General features: G+C 39.1%; 1 protein-coding gene across 2 annotated transcripts in view; it reads left to right on the forward strand.

The window, feature by feature from the left end:
* The window catches only part of ANO6 (anoctamin 6), a 198,616-nt gene that overhangs the window by 111,827 nt on the left and 64,966 nt on the right, over positions 1-21,823 (forward strand). For both annotated transcript variants that reach the window (XM_077753242.1, XM_077753243.1), the window contains 5 exons: positions 1,946-2,074; positions 17,069-17,134; positions 18,182-18,469; positions 18,921-19,034; positions 21,072-21,187. In XM_077753242.1, the coding sequence (XP_077609368.1) occupies positions 1,946-2,074; positions 17,069-17,134; positions 18,182-18,469; positions 18,921-19,034; positions 21,072-21,187 (713 nt within the window). The remainder of the gene's footprint in view (positions 1-1,945; positions 2,075-17,068; positions 17,135-18,181; positions 18,470-18,920; positions 19,035-21,071; positions 21,188-21,823) is intronic.

Genomic DNA, 21,823 nt, shown 5'->3' on the forward strand with positions numbered 1-21,823 from the left:
TGGCGCCCTTCTCCCTGGCATTGCATTCCACTAAAACCATATCAGAGTTTGACCTAGTTATTTCACACAGACAGCTGTTGTCAAGTCATTGAGGCTTTCCTCCAAACAAAGGATCATGGTCTTCTGCCACAGAGGAAAGACATGCATGCAGACCAGACTGTCCGGGAGCTGCCAGCCAGCCTGTGTAGCCAAGCAAGGGCCACACGAGGGAGAGTGCCTAGAGCTGTGTGCAGGTGCGGATCTCATTCCAGACCTCCTCCTTCACACCTTCGATGATCCTGCTGGATACCATCAAAGCAACAGAATGTGGACTAAAGAGAACAAGTGGCTTTTGTACACTTTGCAAACATCTGTAATGATGATTGGGTTTAAGTGACTAGATTCCACCCCACACCACCTTCCCCTTTGTCACCGCAAGGAAATTATTCATTTATCCCCCCCTCTATGTAAAAGTTTCCTCTAGCAACTGCCCTGGTTGTCACCAATAGTAACATCTTCATTGAAAGAAAGCGAAATGGAAGGAGCCAGAAGGACTTTGTAGCTGAAATGAAAAAGACAGGGCTTAGCATTTTTGTATAGCTTTAAATCCTTTTCAAGTTAATGGGTGTTAATAGCTAGAATTGTAAATAAAAGAAATGGGGAGTGGCCCCAGCCTAAGGCACTGGTGTGTCTGTTGTCCTGGCCCCTCCCTGCTCCCTGGCTAGCGAACATCTCAAGGCAAAGTCACACTGTGTGTGGGGACTTTGATGGAGGTGTGCTGAGTTAGGCCAGCAGCACCTGCTCCACAGGTGAAGGAGCCTGCTAAATGGGAGGCGTTTTGAATACTAGCAAGAAACCTTCCCCCGCTCCCTGGTGGAAAAGACAGGAATGACAAGTATCAGGCTGTATATACTCAGCAAAAGATATGTCCTTTCAAAACTGGAAAGAAAAGGAGGAAGGGGTGCTGGTAAAATTAGGTGACTTTTAAAAAATTAATTGATAGTAAATGCAGAAAAGAATTGCATTTAATGATAAAGTTCCATTAAAGGACTGCAAAATGCAATTTCCCCATGAGTTTTTAAAGAAAAAAAGAAGTTAAAAAAATTTTTAAATTACTTATTAGTTAAAAGGTAGTTTGATTCTTAAACAGCAACAAAATTCACATAAGCATCCTGATGAGCTGTGTGAGAAACACAAATGCACGTCTCTGCTTAAAGCAAATTAAAGTAATTCTATCCAAATCCACATGGTAATAAAGATTGCTTTACTCTATTAGGCCTGTGTGCTGCCGTTATTTCCTTATTTTTAAGCCATAAGGGTTTTATGCTCTGAACTGAAGCCTCATTTATTTATTGTTGTTGCCAGAGTCATTTGTTTATTTGTTTTGTTTGCTAGGAGGGAAGGGGTATCTTTTGTGGATTCGGGAACAGATACCAACAACCATTGTAGCTTTTGTGTTTATCGAAGCATCATCTGGCATATGTTTAAGGTTATAAAGTGATACCTTCTTAACGTGGTGAGATCAGAGAGAAGTCATGAAAAATGAAAATACGGCTTAGGAAGGATGGAATTTTCATAAATAGTGCTTTGTCTTAGATTTTTCTTCTTGCTAAATGAACTTCAGTCCTTCAGATTGGCCCCTCTGGTTATCGTGTTGATTTGCAAACATGATTCTCCTTTGCTGTTTGAGGAGGGAATAATTCTGATATGATTGCGTTTATGTAAATAATACTGATATTTTCCCATGTGTTTGGAGAATAATCCTAAACTGCTTAATTCAATGACTTCTTTCACCCAGAACAGACTCTGCAAAGATTGTGGTGACCGTGACCTCTTAGTTAAAAGTAACTAGCAATGGATTTCTCTTGCTCAGTAAACACGCTGATGTATCTATTAAAGCTAGAAAATAAACACTTATAATTTGACACTTTGAAAAAATTATATTAAAATTTGTTTTTCCACACAGGAAGAATTTAATGGAAAACCTGACTCCCTCTTTTTTAACGACGGTCAGCGAAGGATCGACTTTGTTCTAGTGTATGAAGATGAAAGTAGAAAAGAAACCAATAAAAAGGGTTCAAATGAAAAACAAAGGGTAAGTTTTTTGTGTGTGCTATTTTCCTTTTTATTTCTTATAATATCATGAAATGAAAAAAAATAAAGTGCTATTTTTATGTAAGCAATACAGTGAAACTGGTATTTGAAATGTGATCTACCAAACATACCTTCATATTTTCTCTGCTCATCATTCCCTCAAGGCATGTTAACAGATTTTTTTTTTTTTTTAATTTGAAGCAGAAACTTCCTCTGGCTCTTAACCTCGGCCAAAGGCAGACTTTCTTCCAAGGAATTTCATTTTCTTTCTGTAGAAGAGATTTACATTAAAATCCTACTTGGGTATTTGCAACCAGGTGGGAAGGAACGCTAATGATTAGGAAAGGCAGCCTTCAGTGCGCTCTCACTTTTGGATGCTGTGTGCGTTTTGCATATTGTCTCACTTAATTTTTACAATAACCTTTGAGGTGCCTTCTGTTATCCTACCGTTGTAGATGATCGATCGATTGACCCTTAGGTTGACCGATTGGCCAAGGTCATTGACTCTAGTATGAGAGATAGTGGAGCTATGGTTCAAATTCTTGTCTTGAATTTAAAACCTGTGTAGACACCTCTCCCATTTTCTGTCACTTCCCTTCCTTATTTTTCATCCATTGCCACTCAAGCTGCTCCTTCCTCCGTTTCCTTTTCTTCAAGTTTTCTTAAGTAACAAGACTATTTTTATTTTGAGATATTAAACCATTTAGTAGGCTAGGGTTATAACAAATACCTGGATCTCCTTTACCTGGACTCAAACTGTATTAAGCTGACAAAAAGAGAGTATATGTAGGTCAGTTTTCCTCACTTTGAAAATAACTCCCTCACATCTATGCTATTCATACACACAGCTTTAATTGTTCCTCTCTGAGATACATCATTCTTAAATCTATTGGTTTCTGCCCATTCTTGCAAACCAGCTGATGAAACCTGCTTAAAATGAAGCAATCATGCCTGTGTTTATTTTGGAAGGAGTAAGTTTGGAGGTTTGCATTTGCATGATATTGCAGAGGAGACAGGGGCACTGGAACTTGGCATTCAGATTCGAATTCTGCCACTCCAACTATTTGGAGTACTTCTAGCCAATATAATAAACTAGTTCTGAATTACAGTATCTTGACACAATAAAAGTTTACTTATTGCTCGTGTCAAATCAGATGTAGCATCCCTGTCTGGCAATATGGGTTGAGGGGTATAGTTATGGCTTGGCACCTTGCAGTCAGTCAGGGACCCAGGCTGACACAGAAGCCTTGCCATATTCAACAGGTAGTTTCTCAAATCATCCTAGGCATCAATGTAAATAATAGATAGTCCAGGAGAGAGGAAGGAGAGGATGTGCTTCATTACCACTTTGGCCTAAAAGTGACATCAGTTTTGCTACATTCTATGGGTCCAAACTCAGGAAAATGGAAAATGTATTTTCTGGCTGGATGGCCATCTGTAGGAACACCCCATTGTGGAAGGGGAACATGAATCTCTGGTGGACAGCTGACTGGCCTTGGCCATAGCTATTAACTGGCTATGGGACTTGAGTGAATTATCTGGTCAGTATCCTATTTTATTAGCATTTTTGAGGTGCATGTTATTTTTACATTTTGACATCTTTAAAAGCAGAGTATGTCTTACAAATGGCATATCATAATTTCATTGGCTGAATTTTTCTTATGGATATGCAAAATATTGGTTCATCACATACTTAGATTCAGGAAATGAGAATTCCAATACCTACTCCATAGGATTATGGTATGGATTAAGTAAAATATTATGTAGACATGTGATATAAATTGTCAGCACATATTAAATCATACTAGATAATAGATCTTAATTCCTATGCTTTTACTCTTATTTGCGGTTTTCCTAAAACAGTGTGATAGTATGAAAAGACATGACTCCCCTTTTGCTATTATATAATTTTATCACTACAGTGATGTAGCTTAGAGTGTTTTATCATTTTCCTGTGGACACTAGATATATTCTGTGCAGTCATAGTCACTGTCATCAAATATTCATTAAGCATCCCTGTGCCAGTGGAACTGCACTGAGCACTATATAAAGTAAGTTAAACAAATCTAATCCATTAAAGTGTAAAGGAAACAGTTCTGGTTTTAGACAAGAGCTTCACTGCCATGGTGAAGGGGCCCTAGAGCTGCTTACATTATTAATAAGTGCTGCATTTGCTTTACCCAGAAACATAGGTCCCAGGGTAATGCTCATAAATCAGGAGAAAAAAATTCATCATTAATTTGGCAGTCTCTCAACTCATGGATAGATGTACCATGATGTTGGTTTTTCTAACCCATGCTTTGAAGTGCTTTGAGACTATATTTGTACATACTTCTTAGACTCCACCAGAATTTAGAGCTCAGCTTTGGAATCACATTTTTATTAATCAGAAACACATTTGTGAGTTCCTTCGTGCCCTCTGTCAGGCCTTATTCAGGATTTAGGACTCCACCAAGGAAAGGCAATTTCAAAATCCTTTTCTCTTTGAGAGGGGAAAAAAAAATGTCTAAATCATACTGATTTCCTAAAGCAACACCAAGGTTGACTTTGCCAGTGGCTGATCTAAAGAGTATTGTTAAATACTTTTCTAGAAATGGAGAAAGAAGTAATAGGGCCACAAAATGTAGAGAAGTAAAAGGCTACATCTTCCCATGAGCAAAAGAGAAAATATTTTTTCTAGCTAAATCTCCAAATAGCTTGTCACTTTGTCCCTTTATATTAGTTAAAATACTTTGGAACTTCACACCTTCCTTTAAAAAGTGTAAATGAGGGCACCTTGGTTGGCTCAGTCAGTTAAGCGTCCGACTTTGGCTCAGGTCATGATCTCACGGTTTGTGGGTTCGAGCCCTGCGTCGGGTTCTGCACTGACACCTCAGAGCCTGGATCCTGCTTCATATTCTGTGTCTCCCTCTCTCTCTGCCCCTCCTTTGCTCGCTCGCTCGCTCTCCTTCACTCTCTCTCAAAAGTAAACATTAAAAAAATTTTAACTAAAATAAAAAGTGTTAATCATTTACATTTCAATTAGGCATGGGGAATGATTATAAGTTGTTTCAATAATGCGTGTCCATTTAGCCTATACTATCTTAGGCACTGAATCAGTTTGAATGGTTTTGTGCTTTTATTTTTTGGGTTTTGTTTTGTTATTGTTTTTTTTCCTGCAAGAAACAGGAAAACCAAACTCAAAATGGCTTAAATACTAAAGGAAATAATTTTCTCACTTAAGAAGTAGCCCTCCATGAAAGCAGGGTGGGGTTGGGGGGGGCACCTGGGCAGCTCAGTTGGTTAAGCATCCGAATCTTGATTTCAGCTCAGGTCATGATCTCACTGTCATGAAATCAAGGCCCAGGTCTGGCTTTAAGACAGGGCATGGAGCCTGTTTAGGATTCTCTCCCTCCCCCTCCCCTACCCCTTCCTAGGTACTTGTTCACTCTCTCTTAAAAAGAAGAATATAGCCTAGAGATAACGCCATTTCTGAGTTGGGTAATTTATTGACTTAAAGAGGTCATTAGGAGTTGAACTCATAACATCCTTTTCCCTACCAGCCTCAATATGTTTCTGTTCTTAAACTGACTTCACTTTGTTATAAGATGTCTCTTGTACTCAAGGCATCTGGAGGTGGGAAGAGGGAATGCCCCCCCCCCCCTTTTTTTAATACTTATTTTTGATAGGGAGAGAGCCAGAATGTGAGCTGGGGAGGGGCAGGGAGAGAGGGAGACAGACTCTGAAGCAGGCTCCAGGCTCTGAGCTGTCAGCACAGAGCCCAAAGTGGGGCTTGAACTCAGAAACGGTGAGATCATGACCTGAGCTAAAGTCTGACATTTAACCAACTGAGCCACCCAGATGCCCCAGAAATACCCTTTTTTAAGAAGAGAAACAAAGCTCCCCGAGAAGGGCCCTAAGCCAACTTGCTCTCACAGTTTATTGCCTGTCACAGTTCTGTTCCAAAAATTCCTGTTGGCAAGACGATGGAATTACGCACCATCATTAGCACAGACAAATGAAGCTTAGCCTTTCTTCTTTTAAATTGCCTGATCACCCAATACCTGGAAGACCAGCAGGCTCTCCTTAGTAGAGAAGAAGGGGGAAATGACTGTTTAGTAGGTAGCCAGCAGTGTCTGGTATAGTACATGATTAGTTCTATCTAAATATGTTCAGTGTACATGATGAGCAAAGATGTTCTAAATGAAACAAGTTTTCTATATTTTTCTCTAACCCCTTCTGCTCAGTTTTGTTAGTAGTGCTTCTTCCACTTCCTTTTGCTAGAACTGCGAACAAGTGGCAGAGTCGATCTATTTTGAACTTTGTTTTGTATGACACTTGGTTCCCCTTCAAACATACGAGTTTATGACCAAGTAATGGTAGAATTCAGGTGATAGGAAAGAGAATGGAGGAGTCTAAACACAAAGACAGTATAAGCAGGCCTGAGTGTTTTATTCATTTAATTTTTAATCTGCACAAGCCATTCCTAAAAGTTAACGGGAAATTCATTTCCTTGAAGTTGGTTGAAAATTTTTTGTATGGAAATGTGAATTTGTATTTCATATATGACTTTACATAGTTTAGTATATGGCAGAAGGATCTGGCCAGTGGACACTCTAGAATGTGAGATTTTAAGAAATGAGCAATCAAACTAAATTGTATCTAAACTTTCAAATAATGTGAGAGTGAACTAATTGGTTACAGATCCTGTGAGCTTTTAAAACTGTTACCCATTGTTTTAGATGAGTTATCACGAGGCTGGAAATGTTTCCCTAGAAGCCAGAAGAGATCTCTTTGGACAGGTTTCAAAGTTCGTCAGAAAGTTCTGCTACAGTGAACACATATCTCTCCATTTACTAAGATCTTACTTTTTTTTTGAGTTTTTTTTTTTTTAAATCTTTGTTTATTTTTGAGAGAGAGAGAGAGAAAGACAGCACAAGTGGGAGAGGAGCAGAGAGAGGGAGGGAGACACAGAATCTGAAGCAGTCTCCAGGCTCTGAGCTGTCAGCACAGAGCCTGATACAGGGCTCGAACTCACGAATCATGAAATCATGACCTGAGCCAAATTAGGACACTTAACCGACTAAGCCACCCAGGTACCCCTCAGATCTTATATTTTTAGTAAACTTTTATAACAGTGTCCATGAAGATCTTGTTCCTTTTTTTTTTTTTTTTTTAAATTTCAGGTGTAGAATTTAGTGATTCAAGACTTAGTTACAGCACCTGGTGCTCAACACAATAAGTATACTCCCTAATCCCCATCACCTATCTAACCAGTCCCATTAGTCTCCCCTCTGGGAACCATCAGTTTGTTCTCTGTATTTAAGAGCCTGTTTCTTGGTTTGCTGCTCTCTTTTTGCCCTCTCTCATCATTTGTTTTGTTTCTTAAGTTCCACACATGAGTGAAATCAAATGGTATTTATCTGTCTCTGATCTTGTACATTTTTATTAACTATTCTTAAAAAATTTTTTTAAATGTTTATTTTTTAGAGAGAGTATGAGTGGGAGAGGGGCAGAGAGAGAGGGAGACACAGAATCTGAAGCAGGCTCCAGGCTCTGAGCGGTCAGCACAAAGCCTGATGTGAAGTTCAAACTCCTGAACCATGAGATCATGACCTGAGCTGAAGTTGGACACTTAACCTACTGAGCCACCCAGGCGCTCCTTAACTGTTTTTTTATTTCAAAATTTTGTTGATATTGTCAGAAGCATTTTAAATTGCAGTTTGTGATTTATCGTGTATAAGATCCATTGATTTTCATAAGTTCTACCTAGAAACCTTGATAAACTCTTTAGTTCTAATAGTTTCCAATGGATGTTTTAAATTTTCTCAGAAAAAGACCACATTATATATGAATGAAGAGAGTTTTGCTCTACCTTTGCCATCTTTATACTTCTTTTTTTTCTCTTGTCTAGGTGCCATAGCTAAAACCTCTTGAATAAAACCAGTAACACATAGTAGTCACTGTTAGAGTGTTCCTGATTTTAACGGAACTGTTTCTAAGGTTTCTCCATTAAATGTCACAACTGCTATCAAATTTTGGTAGTTTTCCCTCAAAGAAGTTAAAAGAGTCCCCTTCTAGTCCTAGATTGCTAGGAGTTTTATAATTGGGTTTTAAATTTTATCGAATGCTTTCTTTTGTATCTGTTGAGGAATCACATGGCTTGACTCCTAATTAAGTCATGTGCATTAAATAGGTGGTCATTTGTGGCTAATAGACGATAATTAACAGTATAGATAACTCAAAAATCATTTATTATTATTGACCTCAGCTTGCAACATACATTTTTCCCAGGCATTAGTTCCTTACTTATGCTAATACTATATTAACATAGTTTATTTATTTACAGTTAAAACCTACTTGAGGTCATTTACAGAAATAATATCAAGAATAAAAAGTAATTAGATGAAGAACACAGAGTGACAAATGTAAAGTCCAAGAAAATAAAATGAAACCATGCGTCAGAGTTAAAAAGCAAAGTGATTTTTTATTAACCATAGGTCCTATTCAGAAGTTAGTGTTGAGCTGTAAATTTGCCTCCGAGTTTCCTAGTAGCCAAAAGAAAATGGGAGATGTTATTAATAATACAGTCTGATGGGGTTTTTTTGTTTTTAAAAAAAATTTTTTTTAACATTTATTTTTGAGAGAGAGACAGAGCACGAACGAGTAGGGGAGGGGCAGAGAGAGAGAGTCACAGAATCTGAAGCAGGCTCCAGACACTGAGCTGTCAGCACAGAGGCCGATGCGGGGCTTGAACTCACGAACTGCGAGATTATGACCTGAGCCAAAGTTGGCTGCTTAACTAACTGAGCCACCCAGATGCCCCTATAGCCTGCTGTTTTAACACAATAAAAACAAAACTGTCCAAAAGAACCATAATGCTTTGAGAATCTCCCAGAAAGAAATTTATTCCGTGGAGCCTCTTTTGGGGAAGCCAGGACTGAATAGACTTAACCTTGCCATCTCTTCTCCCAAGTTGAGGAAGTAAAGGAATAGCAGCAGGGCGTTACGAAGAATAGAGCAGTATAACATAATTCATGGAAATGATAGGTTCACCACAGATAGTCCATGAATTGGAAACTTGAGGCTCATATTAGGATAGGTTAAGAAATTACGGTAACCGGTGTTGGCTGATTTTACCTTCCTAGATAACTTTTGGTAGGTGTCCTCTCTTCTGTTTTAGGGAACAAAACCAGGTTTAGCTTCAACTTGTTAGCATTTTAGACTAAGGTAGGGAGCCCTTTATATTTTGATCTCCTTTCTTTACACCCTCCTTGCTTATACTAAGATTGTAGGTTAAAAGGAATAAAATAAACTAGGATCAGCAGTTTCCAATTACAGCTACAAAATGTGTTGCTAGTATAAGCATGTTTGGTTTTATTTTTGAGTACTCAGCGCAAGAGCAATGAATCCAAATCTTGCTTCTTATTCCCAAAATGGGAAGTGTCCTTAGGCCCAGACTATCCTTAGAACAGACTAACAAAAAGGACAGTGAAATTTTAATAAATAAAACCTGATTCTTCCATTTCGTCTCACAAAGATAAGGAGAACAGAAAATCCTTTCCTGTCCCCTGCCTGCTCCTTCTGAGATCTGGCCTTATGTTTGTATGAAGAAGCTGTCCCAAACCGTCACCTGTATCCCACTTTTTAAAGGGTACAAGACTGGGAAAAATCAACTATACTGAATTTTCATAAGGAGTAGGCTTGAAAGGGCTAAATCATCACAAAAGAAGAGCTGCCGTCTGCATAGAGGTGTGTCTTAAAAGCAGAGTTTCTGTATTTTGTCTGAGAAGAGGCGCTGGTGGTGCTTGTTCAAAGTAGATTGTCGAGGCAGCACCCAGTACCTACTGAGTCAGAATCTCCAGGAGAGGAGCCTACAAATCTGCATCTTAAGCAAGTGCCCCAAGTTGTTTGCGTAAGTAAAGTAAGTATGTTTGGAAAACCTTGCACTAGCATGTTTACGGGAGTTATCTCAGCAGTGAGATATAAATTATAAGGTGATAGCTTTTCCCTTCTCAGAAAATTTCTGTTTTCTAAGTTACCCACAAAGAACATTTCTTTCTTTTATAATTAAACCTAAAATGTTAATTTAATAAGAAAATTCGATGTGAATTTCAGCTAAATATTCACTTCCATTCCATGCTTATTATTTAGAATGCTCATCTTTTTTTCGCCCCCTGGAGAATACGCATTACCTACTTGAGTAAATTCCTCATCAGATCGGTCCACTAACATTAAATGTTTTATCACCAACATGTAAATTTAAATTAAATCCCAATTAAATAATTTATTCCACTTACCAAACCTTCTTGAGCACATGATATATAACTAATAAATAGCTCTTAGACTAATTAGGCAGTAATTTTTTGGTACAAATTAAGTACCTTTAACTTATTCCTCATTCATCTTTGTAGGCTTAACAAAGATTGGCAAGTTGAAAAATACACTGACAGCACCATCAGTACTTTGCCTAACAAAGCTGGAAGACTATTTGAAATTAATCTATGCATGTATTTCATTAATCCCAGCTGATTTGTGCTTTATTATCATTACAGTGTGCTCAGTCATTTCATTTTGTAGGCATTACAACCCCAATTTTTTTATCCTGAAAAAGCTGGGTGACATAAAGAAAATAGTAGATTGCTGTTTACAATCAGTATTATTGCTGTATAATTCACAAGCCAGTCTTCCCCACAATGACTTTATTAAGCCAAATGAGATGTGTAATCTAAGGTGCTTAGGGACAGAAAGCTTCCTTAATTATGCCTGTCTGTCCTTTGTGATTTTGATTGCTTTTATTCTTCATTCTCTGACAGCTGTATTAACCTCGCAAAAGAGGTATGAATAAAATTCCAGGTTCCAGGGTGGAACAGAGGCTCTTATCCTGTTTTTACTTTGAAGCCCCTGCATCATTCTCCGTCAGTAGTAATGGAATCACATCCATCTTTTTCATGATGTACACAGATCCTCAGTGATTACAGTCATCTTGGCTTTACCAGAAGTAGGTTAAAAAAAAAAGGAAAAAAGAATAAAAAGGTCCAGGTTACAATGCTACTGAATTTGTTCCCCTAGAGACAGAAGAATTTATAGCACAGTCTGAAGTATGACTGGGCATTTCAGAGCCAAAGAGTCTAGTTTGGTTATTTTTTTGCTGCTAAATACAGACCATAGACCATAGAGCATAGCACATACCTTAGGTTCATATATGTAAGGCTTTCCAGCAAGGCACTTAGATAACTTTCAGTTAGAAATTGTGTGACCTCATATTCACTTTTTCAACAAGTTTTTATTGAACAATGGCTATGTCAGGCAGTATGCAATATTAATTTTCTTTCATTTCTAACATGGAGGACAGCTCTACCTTAATTTGTTTTAAATGTCAAGAATGCTGTTACTTATCTAAGTGTAAATTCTATGGAGAAGCGAAGATGATGATTTTATATTAAACAGATTTAAGCAATCTTTTCTTAAGTAATCAGTCTTTTCCTGATATGTGCCTGTTTGACAAATACTGCACATAAGCTAATTTACTTTAGCTACCTGACAAACCCAGAAAACTGGTTTGATCAATTTTTAAAATATTCCACTAGTTCTTTGTGAATTGCCTTGCCAAAGGAAAATAACAAGAACTGTCTTATTAAAGTAACTCCAAGGTGATAGATTAACATGTTTAAGCAAATAAAAATGTCCTATCCTTGATTCAGCTGTTTAAGTATTTATAGTGGGTGGTAAAATAGAGGGCATTATAAACCAACTCCAAGGTCTACCAATTATCTTGAGAGAAATCAGGTAAATATCTCAGCAGTTCTTTGTAAAGAACTAGATAAGAACTAAAATAGGATAAATTAGTACAACCTTTCTGGAGGGCAGTATGGCAATACATATTAAAGAACTTAAAGTTGCATACATTCTTTGATTTAACAATTCTGCTTCTAGGACTTTATCCCAAGGAAATAATAGTGGATGCACAAAGACTGTTCTACAAGAATTTTCATAAAAGTAAAAATTAGGAACAGCCTAAATAACCACCAATTTGAGATTCGTTAAATAAATTACAGTACATCTTCCCAAGAGAATATTACCAAATCATTCAAATGAGACCAAAGAAAAGTGTTTCTAAGGTTTTTTGCATCTATGATATTCACATGTGCTATACATGCTCATCAGTGACCTCCCTGATTATACACTGAAATGAGAGAAAAGCAAGGAGATGTAGAGATGTATTCAAAACTTTCAGAGAGTGAAGAGGGCATACACACACATGCACGCATATATACACACACACATATTCTCTTAGACACATATATACATTCATCAGATATCAGAGGAAGTAGTCCAAGGACCAGGATTACCAAGTGATATAGAAGAGTCAAGAAGGGGGCCTAGTAAGTCAACATTAAGGTCCGTTTCTTGGAGTTCCAGTAAAACAGTGGTATTGTGACCCACTGGAAGATTAGCGGGTCACACAGTATGAAGGCCAAATGGATTGGAGTTAACAAGTTTTGTTTAGATATTAGCATTAGAAAAGAGAGATGGGCCTCTAAGGCCTGCAAGAGAGAGAGAGAGGGTTTTATTTATTTATTTAAAGAAGAGAAGTTGACCAAGTTTAAAGGCAGACAAAGAGGATATGACTAACATGTCTGTAAGGCTTATTATCTGTCAAGCATGATGCTGAGGACTTTTTACCCATGACCACATTTAACCCTTAAAAAAAAAGATCTAAAGCTATTTCTTGTCCTGTTTTTGAAATGAAGCCACTGATACTTGGATGATTTAAGTTTTACCTATCCAATGCCGTAGAATCTGGGTTTGAATTTTGACTCTGAATCTAACCATTATGCCATTATTTTCCAAAAGGAAAACTGCATTGGCAGGAGCTAAAGGAGCTGTTTGGTAGAGTAAAACCTGAGAGGAGTGAGTTCCGTGAAGCCAGTAAGGAGTTGTAGCCTCAATTTAGGAATTCCATAGAGGAGGAAGAGACATGTCTTCTACAGTTCAGCATGTTACAGTCATGGTGATACAGCTGATACATCCACGTGGTTTGTGTGTGGTATGTTGGATGACGGGACTGCGTCCTGTGGGGCTGGTTCATTTCCAGCTCTCTAAACCATCCCCCTTTAGCATCTAGTAATTCAGACTCCAAGGTATCTGGAAATCACTTGATCCTCTGGATGTCCCTGAGCTATCTGGTGCTAGTACACTTCAGAATTAAACTGTATCTCTTGTCATTTTCTATAATACTTGTAACTAAAAGTTCATGGAACATTTTGGAGGGGGGGGGCCCAGGAAAGGGGAGCTCAGTTGCTACACTCAGTAATTTGTACTCCTCAATCCATTCCTGTATAATAGGCAGCCATCGATCCACCATCCACTTAATTTATTCTTTCATCAGGCATTTACTGCAGGTTTTTTATAGGTCTGTTCTGAGTGCTGAGGCTATCAAGATTAAAAGACCCATCTCTAGAGGCAGGGATGGTAATCAAAGAGTAGGTAGGGCCATGGAAGGATTTAATATTCTTAAGGATGGGAAACACTTAAAGTGTTTGTTGGCCAAGGAGTAAGAACAATGAAGAGGAAAGAATAAACATAAAAAGAGAAGGTATTGCTGAAGCAAATTCAAGAGGAGATAGGAAAAGGATGTAGTCATGTTACTGCAAGAGAAATGGCAGCTATTGATAGGTAGAAGGAAAGACACGGGCAGGCGTTCACATGAATGGCCGCCATTTTCTCTAAAAAGAATGAAGCAAGGTCACTTGCAGAGCGTGCTGGTCTGGAGTTAGGTGTGGAGTGCAAGGAGTACCTTGAAGATTTGGAACAGCTCCCTGGTGGAGGAGTAGGGACCAGGAAGGAGATGGCTGTGCATCACAGTGGACCTAACTGTAGGCATAGCCGTGAATTTGTAATAAAGCCAGTTAACACAGTTAGGTGATTTCTTAATGCCAGCACTTATTAAAAGAGCCATTTAGTCACCAGAAAAATCCCTCTTTTGACTGATTCTCCTGCTCTTCTAACTAGAGAGACATTTGTCTGCAAGAGTGAATATCTTTGGGCCTGAGCCTTCACATTCTAACTGAAATTATTCCTGACTGACTCCTAAAGGATACAGAAGACACAGTCATGGATCCTGCTAATGAGACAGTCTGGGTTGCCCCTTGTACAGCCTCAGGATGAAGGCATCTCTGAAGTCATCAGAATTTCAGGTCTGCTCAGAATACCCACCTGTCCCCTGTACAGTGATTTAGGTTTTAGGCTAACAATTTTGCCCTAGTTCATGGTTACTGTATCAGTCAGGATTCTTGCTGGCAAGTAACAGAAATGAGCTCTAACTTAAGCAGACAAGGAGTTCTTCCAAAGAATGTTAGGGAGCTCACAGGCTCTTCTGAAGGGTTCGACAAACCAGGTGGGTATTCAGGAGCAGCACCCCAAATCCCACTGCCAGGCCTTTCTGGGAGACAAAACATGGTTGCTGCCCAGGGCCCCTGTTGGCACCAGTGACTGGCAGTGGTGCCCCAAATCTGCCATAACCACTACTTCTGCTCTCTCTGGGACTGGCATTTGCTCTCCCAATGCCCAAGCAAGATGAGTCTTGCTCGGCCCAGCTTCTTTGTGTTGCTAGCTTCAGAGTGAGAGTCTAGAGTGCTTGGTCTGATGGACAAGGCCTAGCTTGTGTGCAAATAGCTGAACTTCACAGGAGACCAGGCAAGAGCATGTCTGAGTTTTTATCTACTGTAGTAGACATGGGCTCTGGGGAGAGTTGAAATGTTGAGTGGTCATAAAGAACAACAAATGCCCATTACAGTATCATGAAGAAATGTTTCAGCCCTTCTGTATCGGTAGAAGGTCACTGGGCACTGAGTTTCTCTATAGTCCCCCCATGGCAAAATATTTTAAATTCTTCTTTTACTCTCCAGTACTTTACAGGATGCCTCTCAGGAGTGTTTGTAGAATGAATTAAGAAGCATTTGTTGAGTATGTTCTTTCAACAAGCATGTATTGGGCAAATACTCTGTGGCAAGCACTGTGGTGAACATTGTTTACAGGATCGAAGAATGCTTTATAAGCAAGAATAAAGAAGCAGTCAGGTTCAAGGACTGGACCGCCATGCCAGGATGAAAATGGGAGTTAGGATCTAGAGTGAAGAAATACTGCTTAGGTAGAAGCAGGATGAGTCTGAAGCAGCTTCCCACATTGAGGTTGGGGATATGGCAGGTCAGGTTGCTTGTTCATTTTTAGGGGAGTTGGTAGCATTTGTTGGGCTTTCTCTAAGTGACCATTGCAAGCTTAAATTGTAAAAGTATTACATTTGGAAAGCCCTTAGACCAGTCTCTGGCATGTTGTAAGTACTATATAACCATTTATTAAATAAATAAAAATTAAAGCAATATTCTCTTTCTGTACTTCCACAAAATATGTCACGGATTCCATATGTCAGGGATTCTGATTTTAGACTCAGATTTAGCCAAATACTAGGTGTATTTTTTCATCTTTGGTCTTTGTCGTACAGCAGCATCTGCTTTCTATTTATTAGCCACTTTCCACGTTCTAGGCGCTCTGATAGTGCAGCAGCTCAGCCACTTCTCTGCCCCTTCACAATTGGCAAATCGTGACCGGTGCTCCCTGGGCAGAGTGACCTGACTGCTGGATCCCTTGGATTACCAAGGCCATGATCCACTAATTCCTCTATCTTGTTAACTGCTGAAATTAACAAATATCTATTTTTTTTATCTAGCTTTTTAAGTTATCTTCAGTGGGAACATTGGTTCAACTAACTTTCTGTGATGAGTAGAAATGTTAATTCTAATGTATGTGTTTTGTGTGGTTTAAATCATACAATCCTCATGAGAACCTGAAAAGGAAGAGTGAGGTTTTCTCCATTCTACAGAGGAGGAAAATGAGGCACAGAGAATTGGCTTCTTGCCCATGGTTAAGGAGCTAATAAGTAATAGCAGCAGGATTTAAATACAGGCAGTCTGCTTTCAGGGTGTGTATGCTCCACCCCTGTCTTCTTTCATTTTCCTGCTTTCATGGAACAGTATAGCTGTGTCATCATCACAAGTGTTCTTTTAAAAGGTTAAACAGATCTCTACCTCGACATGATTTCCTAACAGCTTAGGACACAGCTTGACAGAAGCCTAGCCAGGTACAATTTAATATCAATAAATACAGTATATTCTGCATCTTTTTAAATGGCCATGTACCAAGGACAGATCTGTTATCAATTAATTCCCTGTTTTTGTAGATTTAGATGACTGTATCTTCATGGGCATTTCAGTCTTGCAGAGAGAAACATTCTTTTGTATTTTGCTAAATTTGTGTTGTTTTAGTGCATTTGTTCAAAGCATGTACAGATGAAATACACATATCCAAAGTGTCTGATATGTCTAGAATGCCAGATATGGGCTTTAACTCTGGTAAATGACATCAGTAAATGGGACTCAAAAAACTCCATTTGTGTGCCAAAAAGCTTACAAGTTAAAAAAAAAAAAAGTTTTTGGAATTATGCTGAAGCCACAGACTTTTATGTATCCCAGATAGCCAGAAATCCATGGAGACAACCAGGGCCTTCTAGAGTGCTAAGTGAATCTAAGTACATTCTGTGACATTTCACCTCAGGAATCGAATACCCACAAATCAACAGCCAGAGCACCTTCATTGCTTATGTGCCATTTTGAGCAGATAAATCTCTTCATCAGATTCAAACTGGTTTTGTTTTTTCTTTTTTTTTTTTAAATTTATTTTGAGAGAAAGAAAGTGCATGCGTGCATACATGAGCTGGGGAGGGACAGAAAGAGAGAATCCCAAGCAGACTCCATGCTGTCGGTGCAGAGTCTGATGCCAGGCTCAATCCCACGAACCCTGAGATCATGACCTGAGCTGAAATCAAGAGTCGAACAATCAACCAACTGAGCGACCCAGCGCCCCTGTTTTGTTTTGTTTTGTTTTGTTTTTAAAAAGACTTTTTCTGCCCTTGGTAAAACTAAGGGGCCTAACCGTATTTTCTGATTTCTTCTGACAGAGAAAAAGACGAGCATATGAATCTAACCTCATCTGTGGTGGCCTGCAGTTAGAAGCGACAAGATCCGTAAGTGTTGGACCGGTCCCAGCCCTTGGCTGACTGTTGCTCTTGGGAACCTGTATGTCTTTTGCATTTGATGCTTGCAACTCCAGCTGAAACGCCCAGAGTTCGAGAGACCCCAAAAACAGACCACCAGAGACNCAGGCCCTAGTTGTAAGCTAGGATGGGAGCCATTAAAATCTGCATTATAGAATGTGTGCTTGTTTCTGATGAAAGTCAGTACATCTTTGTTAATAGCCAAAGAATGTAATACTGAATGCATATATAAGTGATTGTTTTCTTCTTTTATGTGCAAATAGCAATAGTTTACAAAAAATTAGAAAATGTAAGTATAGCAAAATTAAAAATCCTTTGTATTCTAATTATCCATAAATAACCTTGTGGTCCTTCTAAATTCTTTTATTCCTCAAAATATATACATTTTTCCCTTTCAAAAAGGAGAATTATTATTTTACAGTTGTATAATTTGCTTTCTTCCCGTCAATATGTAGTAAATGCATTTCTATATCAACATCTTTTTTAATGAACACATAATACGATATTTAACAGGTATATAATATACTGAAGAATCTTATAATAGGTTAGAAAATTTTAAATTATCATTAAAATAACACTGCAATGAATATTTCCAGTGTTTTTATTCTTAGTTACCAATTTAGATGGAATGAAGGGCAAATTAACAAGTTTGGGTTTTTTTCATTTAAAATAATAGTAATTTGGGGAGCACTTGGGTGGCTCAGTCGGTAGAGCATCTGACTCTCCATCTCAGGGTTGTGAGTTCAAGCCCCACATTGGGCGTAGATCCTACTTTAAAAAAAGTAGTAAGCTTATGAGAGGAGTATGAGGAGTGTTTAATTACTTGCTTAATAATTTGAACCAAGAAATTATCTTTAAAGCAAAAATGTATGATAGTGTGCATGACTGTTTTTATCTCCACTTTTCCCAGTGTCTTATGTTTTAGCTGCCAGCAACATAAGAAAAATCCGTGTGTTTCAAAATTATGAAAACAATTGGTTTGGTTTCCTGGTTTGTGTTTTTGTTTTTCCAATGTAGATTTTGGATGATAAGCTCATATTTGTGAAAGTACACGCCCCATGGGAGGTGTTATGTACATATGCTGAGATAATGCACATCAAATTGCCTCTGAAACCCAATGATCTGAAAACCCGGTCCTCAGCCTTTGGTAATTTCAGCTGGTTTACCAAAGTCCTCCAAGTGGATGAGAGTATCATCAAACCAGAGCAAGAGTTTTTCACTGCCCCATTTGAGAAGAACCGGATGAATGATTTTTATATTCAAGATAGAGATACTTTCTTCAATCCAGCCACCAGAAGCCGCATTGTAAGTCTAAACCAAGTTTAGTTGCTGTCTTGGAGTGATTTGAACCTGCTGTCTGAATAATTAGTGGTCTGGTTTGTTTGGTTTAATTTTCTTTTTATTTATTTTTTTAATGTTTTATTTATTTCTGAGAGAGAGAGAGAGAGAGACAGCGTGAGCAGGGGAGGGTCAGAGAGAGAGGGAGACACAGAATCTGAAACAGGCTCCAGGCTCTGAGCTAGCCGTCAGCATAGAGCCTAACGCGGGGCTCAAACCCACGAACCGAGGGATCATGATCTGAGCCGAAGTAGGACGCTTAAACCGACTGAGCCCCCCAGGCAGCCCTTAATTTTGTTTTTAAATCTCCCCCCTGCCCCCCCCCCCCCCAAGAAAACAGGTTTCTGTTACAAGAGTTAACAGTGGTTGGTTAGTTACACAGAATAAAGCATGCATTCTCTGTTGGAATTTTTTTTAGGTTTACTTCATCCTCTGTCGAATCAAGTATCAAGTAAGAGACAATGTTAAAAAGTTTGGAATTAACAAACTTGTCAGCTCTGGGATCTACAAAGCAGCTTTCCCCCTCCATGATGTAAGTCAAATGGCAAAAATGAAATAAAATACCCAAAGTATATGCTAGTGTTAATAGAGAAGGGCTAATCTCCTTGACCTTGAGTTTTTTCTTCTGTAAAATGAAGATAGTATATTGCAAGACTACAGGCTCACGTAGGGCAGGAACCAGGGTGTTTTATTCACGGCTGAATCCCAGGCAAAGAGAAGGCCCTCGGTTTAAATGAGTGAGTGAACAAAGGTATGAAACCGTAACTGTCCCATAGTTCATGTGGAAAGCAGTGCAGTTTAGCAGTTAAGAGCATGGACTCTGGGACTTGCTCTCCCACTTTCTAGCCAGATGACCTTATAAAAGTCATTTATTCTCTCTGTTCTTCAGTTTCCTCATCAATAAAATGGGGATCATAATCATACCTACCTCGTAGAGTTAGTTGTTATGAGGATTAATGAAGTTAATCCACATCACATGTTACAACTATCCTCCTTGTAGAGTAAGTACAATGTAAGCATTAGCTATTTTCATAACTGCTGACAGATGTTATTATTAACCAGAAAAGTATTAGTTCTTTTAAAAGAAACTATGTGTTAGATCTTCTCATGTATCATTTTCTGTCACAGACTTTTCCCCCCTGAAATATCATTTTCTTGATGTGCCCTGGAATATCACAAGGCTTTTAAAAAGGCATCTGTCAGAGTTCTTGTTCACGATGGCAGTACTGCATAGTGTTGACATTTTTTAAGGACTGTGCTCTGAGATGACAGCAGCTCCTCAAATTCAAGAGCACTTCTCTGGCCGATAACATCGTTCATGAAATGAAAATTTTTAAATGTGGCTGCTTCAGACCCTTAATGATTCCATAAATGCAGGGATGTTCTATCGAAGCTCTTCAAATACATTCTGTCACTGAAATAAATTAAATACAATATTATAGTGCACTGTTGCCTTGTTACATTTGCCATCAGTTTATCTGAATCTCTGAGACCAAGAAAGCCAAGACTGAGGTTGATCATTGCTACCATGTAGTACATGTACTTGTGGGTGAAAACATTCTTGAAATGTACTGTGTATGATAATAAACTAGGACATAAAAGCGCCACTTGATACACGTGTATAAATAGAGACTAGCGAGCTGAGTGGAGAAGAAGGTTCTGAACCTCCTGGTGAAGAGACCCAACATGGCAGCCCTGCCTGAGAGTCCACATATTTTAAATTTGCACCCAGAAAAATTAGTGATTATAGCATGACATGAGCTTTGGGGACACTTGCAAATAGCTGTCATGAATATTAATCTGGGGTGCCAGAGTTCGATGCTATTCAATTGGCATCTGCCCGTGCCCAGCTCTTTGCCACAAAAGCCTCTTTTAAGTGCACTGATCCCATATCCAGGCTAAGGAATGACCGCCTGTAGTATTTGGAAGGGAATCGAATGGAGGTCAGGACCCTTGTGAAGGCTTCACTGGTACAGGAGGAAGGAGAATAAGGCAAATTGGATGAATGACTGAATTTAAGAGGCAAGGAGCTTTGTTTCTTTGAATAAGCTAAGTGTATAACATGTCAGACTTCTTTGATTTTTATGTTCTACGTGTTGTCACAGAATAACTGCTGAATTAGGGGGAACAGAGATGCCAGAGTTTTAGAATTGACGTTGGCGGTAACAGGTTAAAGCCCTGGTCCCCCCAGGCATCTAAGGAGGGTGCTAGATTATCATCAGGTGTTCCTTCAGTGTGGCAGTTTGGGCATTTGAATAGCCCAATTTTTAACTGTTTGAGACTGGCACATTTATAGGACATAAAGCATCTCTGGGTCTCCCACCAGGTACCCATAGTGTTCTCCAGGATTGTAACAACCAAGCAGTTCTCCCCACCCACATTTTCAAACGGCCCCAAGCGATTAATAATTCCACTGGTTGAGAATCACTAAAAATTAGATGATCTTCCAGCAAACGAGGGCCACTTACTCAAATAAGCAATTGCCTGTGGAGTCTGAGTGCCACACGGACTAAAGAGATTTGTGAACACACAGTGATCATATGCTCCCTTGTTTGCTTCTGCTTCACAGTGCAACTTCAGCCATAAGTCAGAGGATTTCAGCTGCCCAAATGAGCGGTACCTTCTGTACAGGGAGTGGGCTCATCCTCGAAGTATATACAAAAAGCAGCCCTTGGATCTTATCAGGTGAGGTGTTGCAGAGAGGGTGCCAGTGGGAGGACTCAGGATTGTGGTCACGGCATCTAAGGATGACACGAAACAAAGAGTATGGCCAACCAGGGAAGCCCACCCAGACCGTTGAGCTTCATTGCCTAGAGTTTTTATGGAGGCTTCATTATGTAGGCATGACTCATTGAATCACTGCCCATGTGGCTCAGTCTCCAGCCCCTTCCTCTTCCAATATGCTATGGCCCAAAGCCCGAGCTCTCTAATCACATGGCATGGCCAGCCTGCATCCTGAGTCATCTATTAGCACAAACTTGGGTTCCTCCATGAGTCACCTCATTGGCATGAACTGTTACGTGGAGTTCCAGGGGTTCATCATGAATAACAAAGACACTCCTATCTTGGGAAAGTCCGAGGGTTTCGAGGTTACCTCCCAGGAATTGGGAATGAAGACCCATCTTATTCTTCATTACACGGGAGTAGATGTTAGGTTTAGCTTAAATGGTATGGTGAGAGATACAGGTTTTCATGACTCTCCTATATCTACCATTGGATACATTTGGCTATATCTAACAGGGTGTAATGACTAGCTCAGCACTTGTTTTTCTCAAAGCTTTAATGTCAGCTGCTCTCCAGAAGCTTTTGATGTTTGGACAA

The sequence above is a fragment of the Crocuta crocuta genome, unplaced genomic scaffold (genome assembly GCF_008692635.1).
Source record: "Crocuta crocuta isolate KB4526 unplaced genomic scaffold, BGI_CrCroc_1.0 scaffold30, whole genome shotgun sequence".
Lineage (NCBI taxonomy): Eukaryota > Metazoa > Chordata > Mammalia > Carnivora > Hyaenidae > Crocuta > Crocuta crocuta.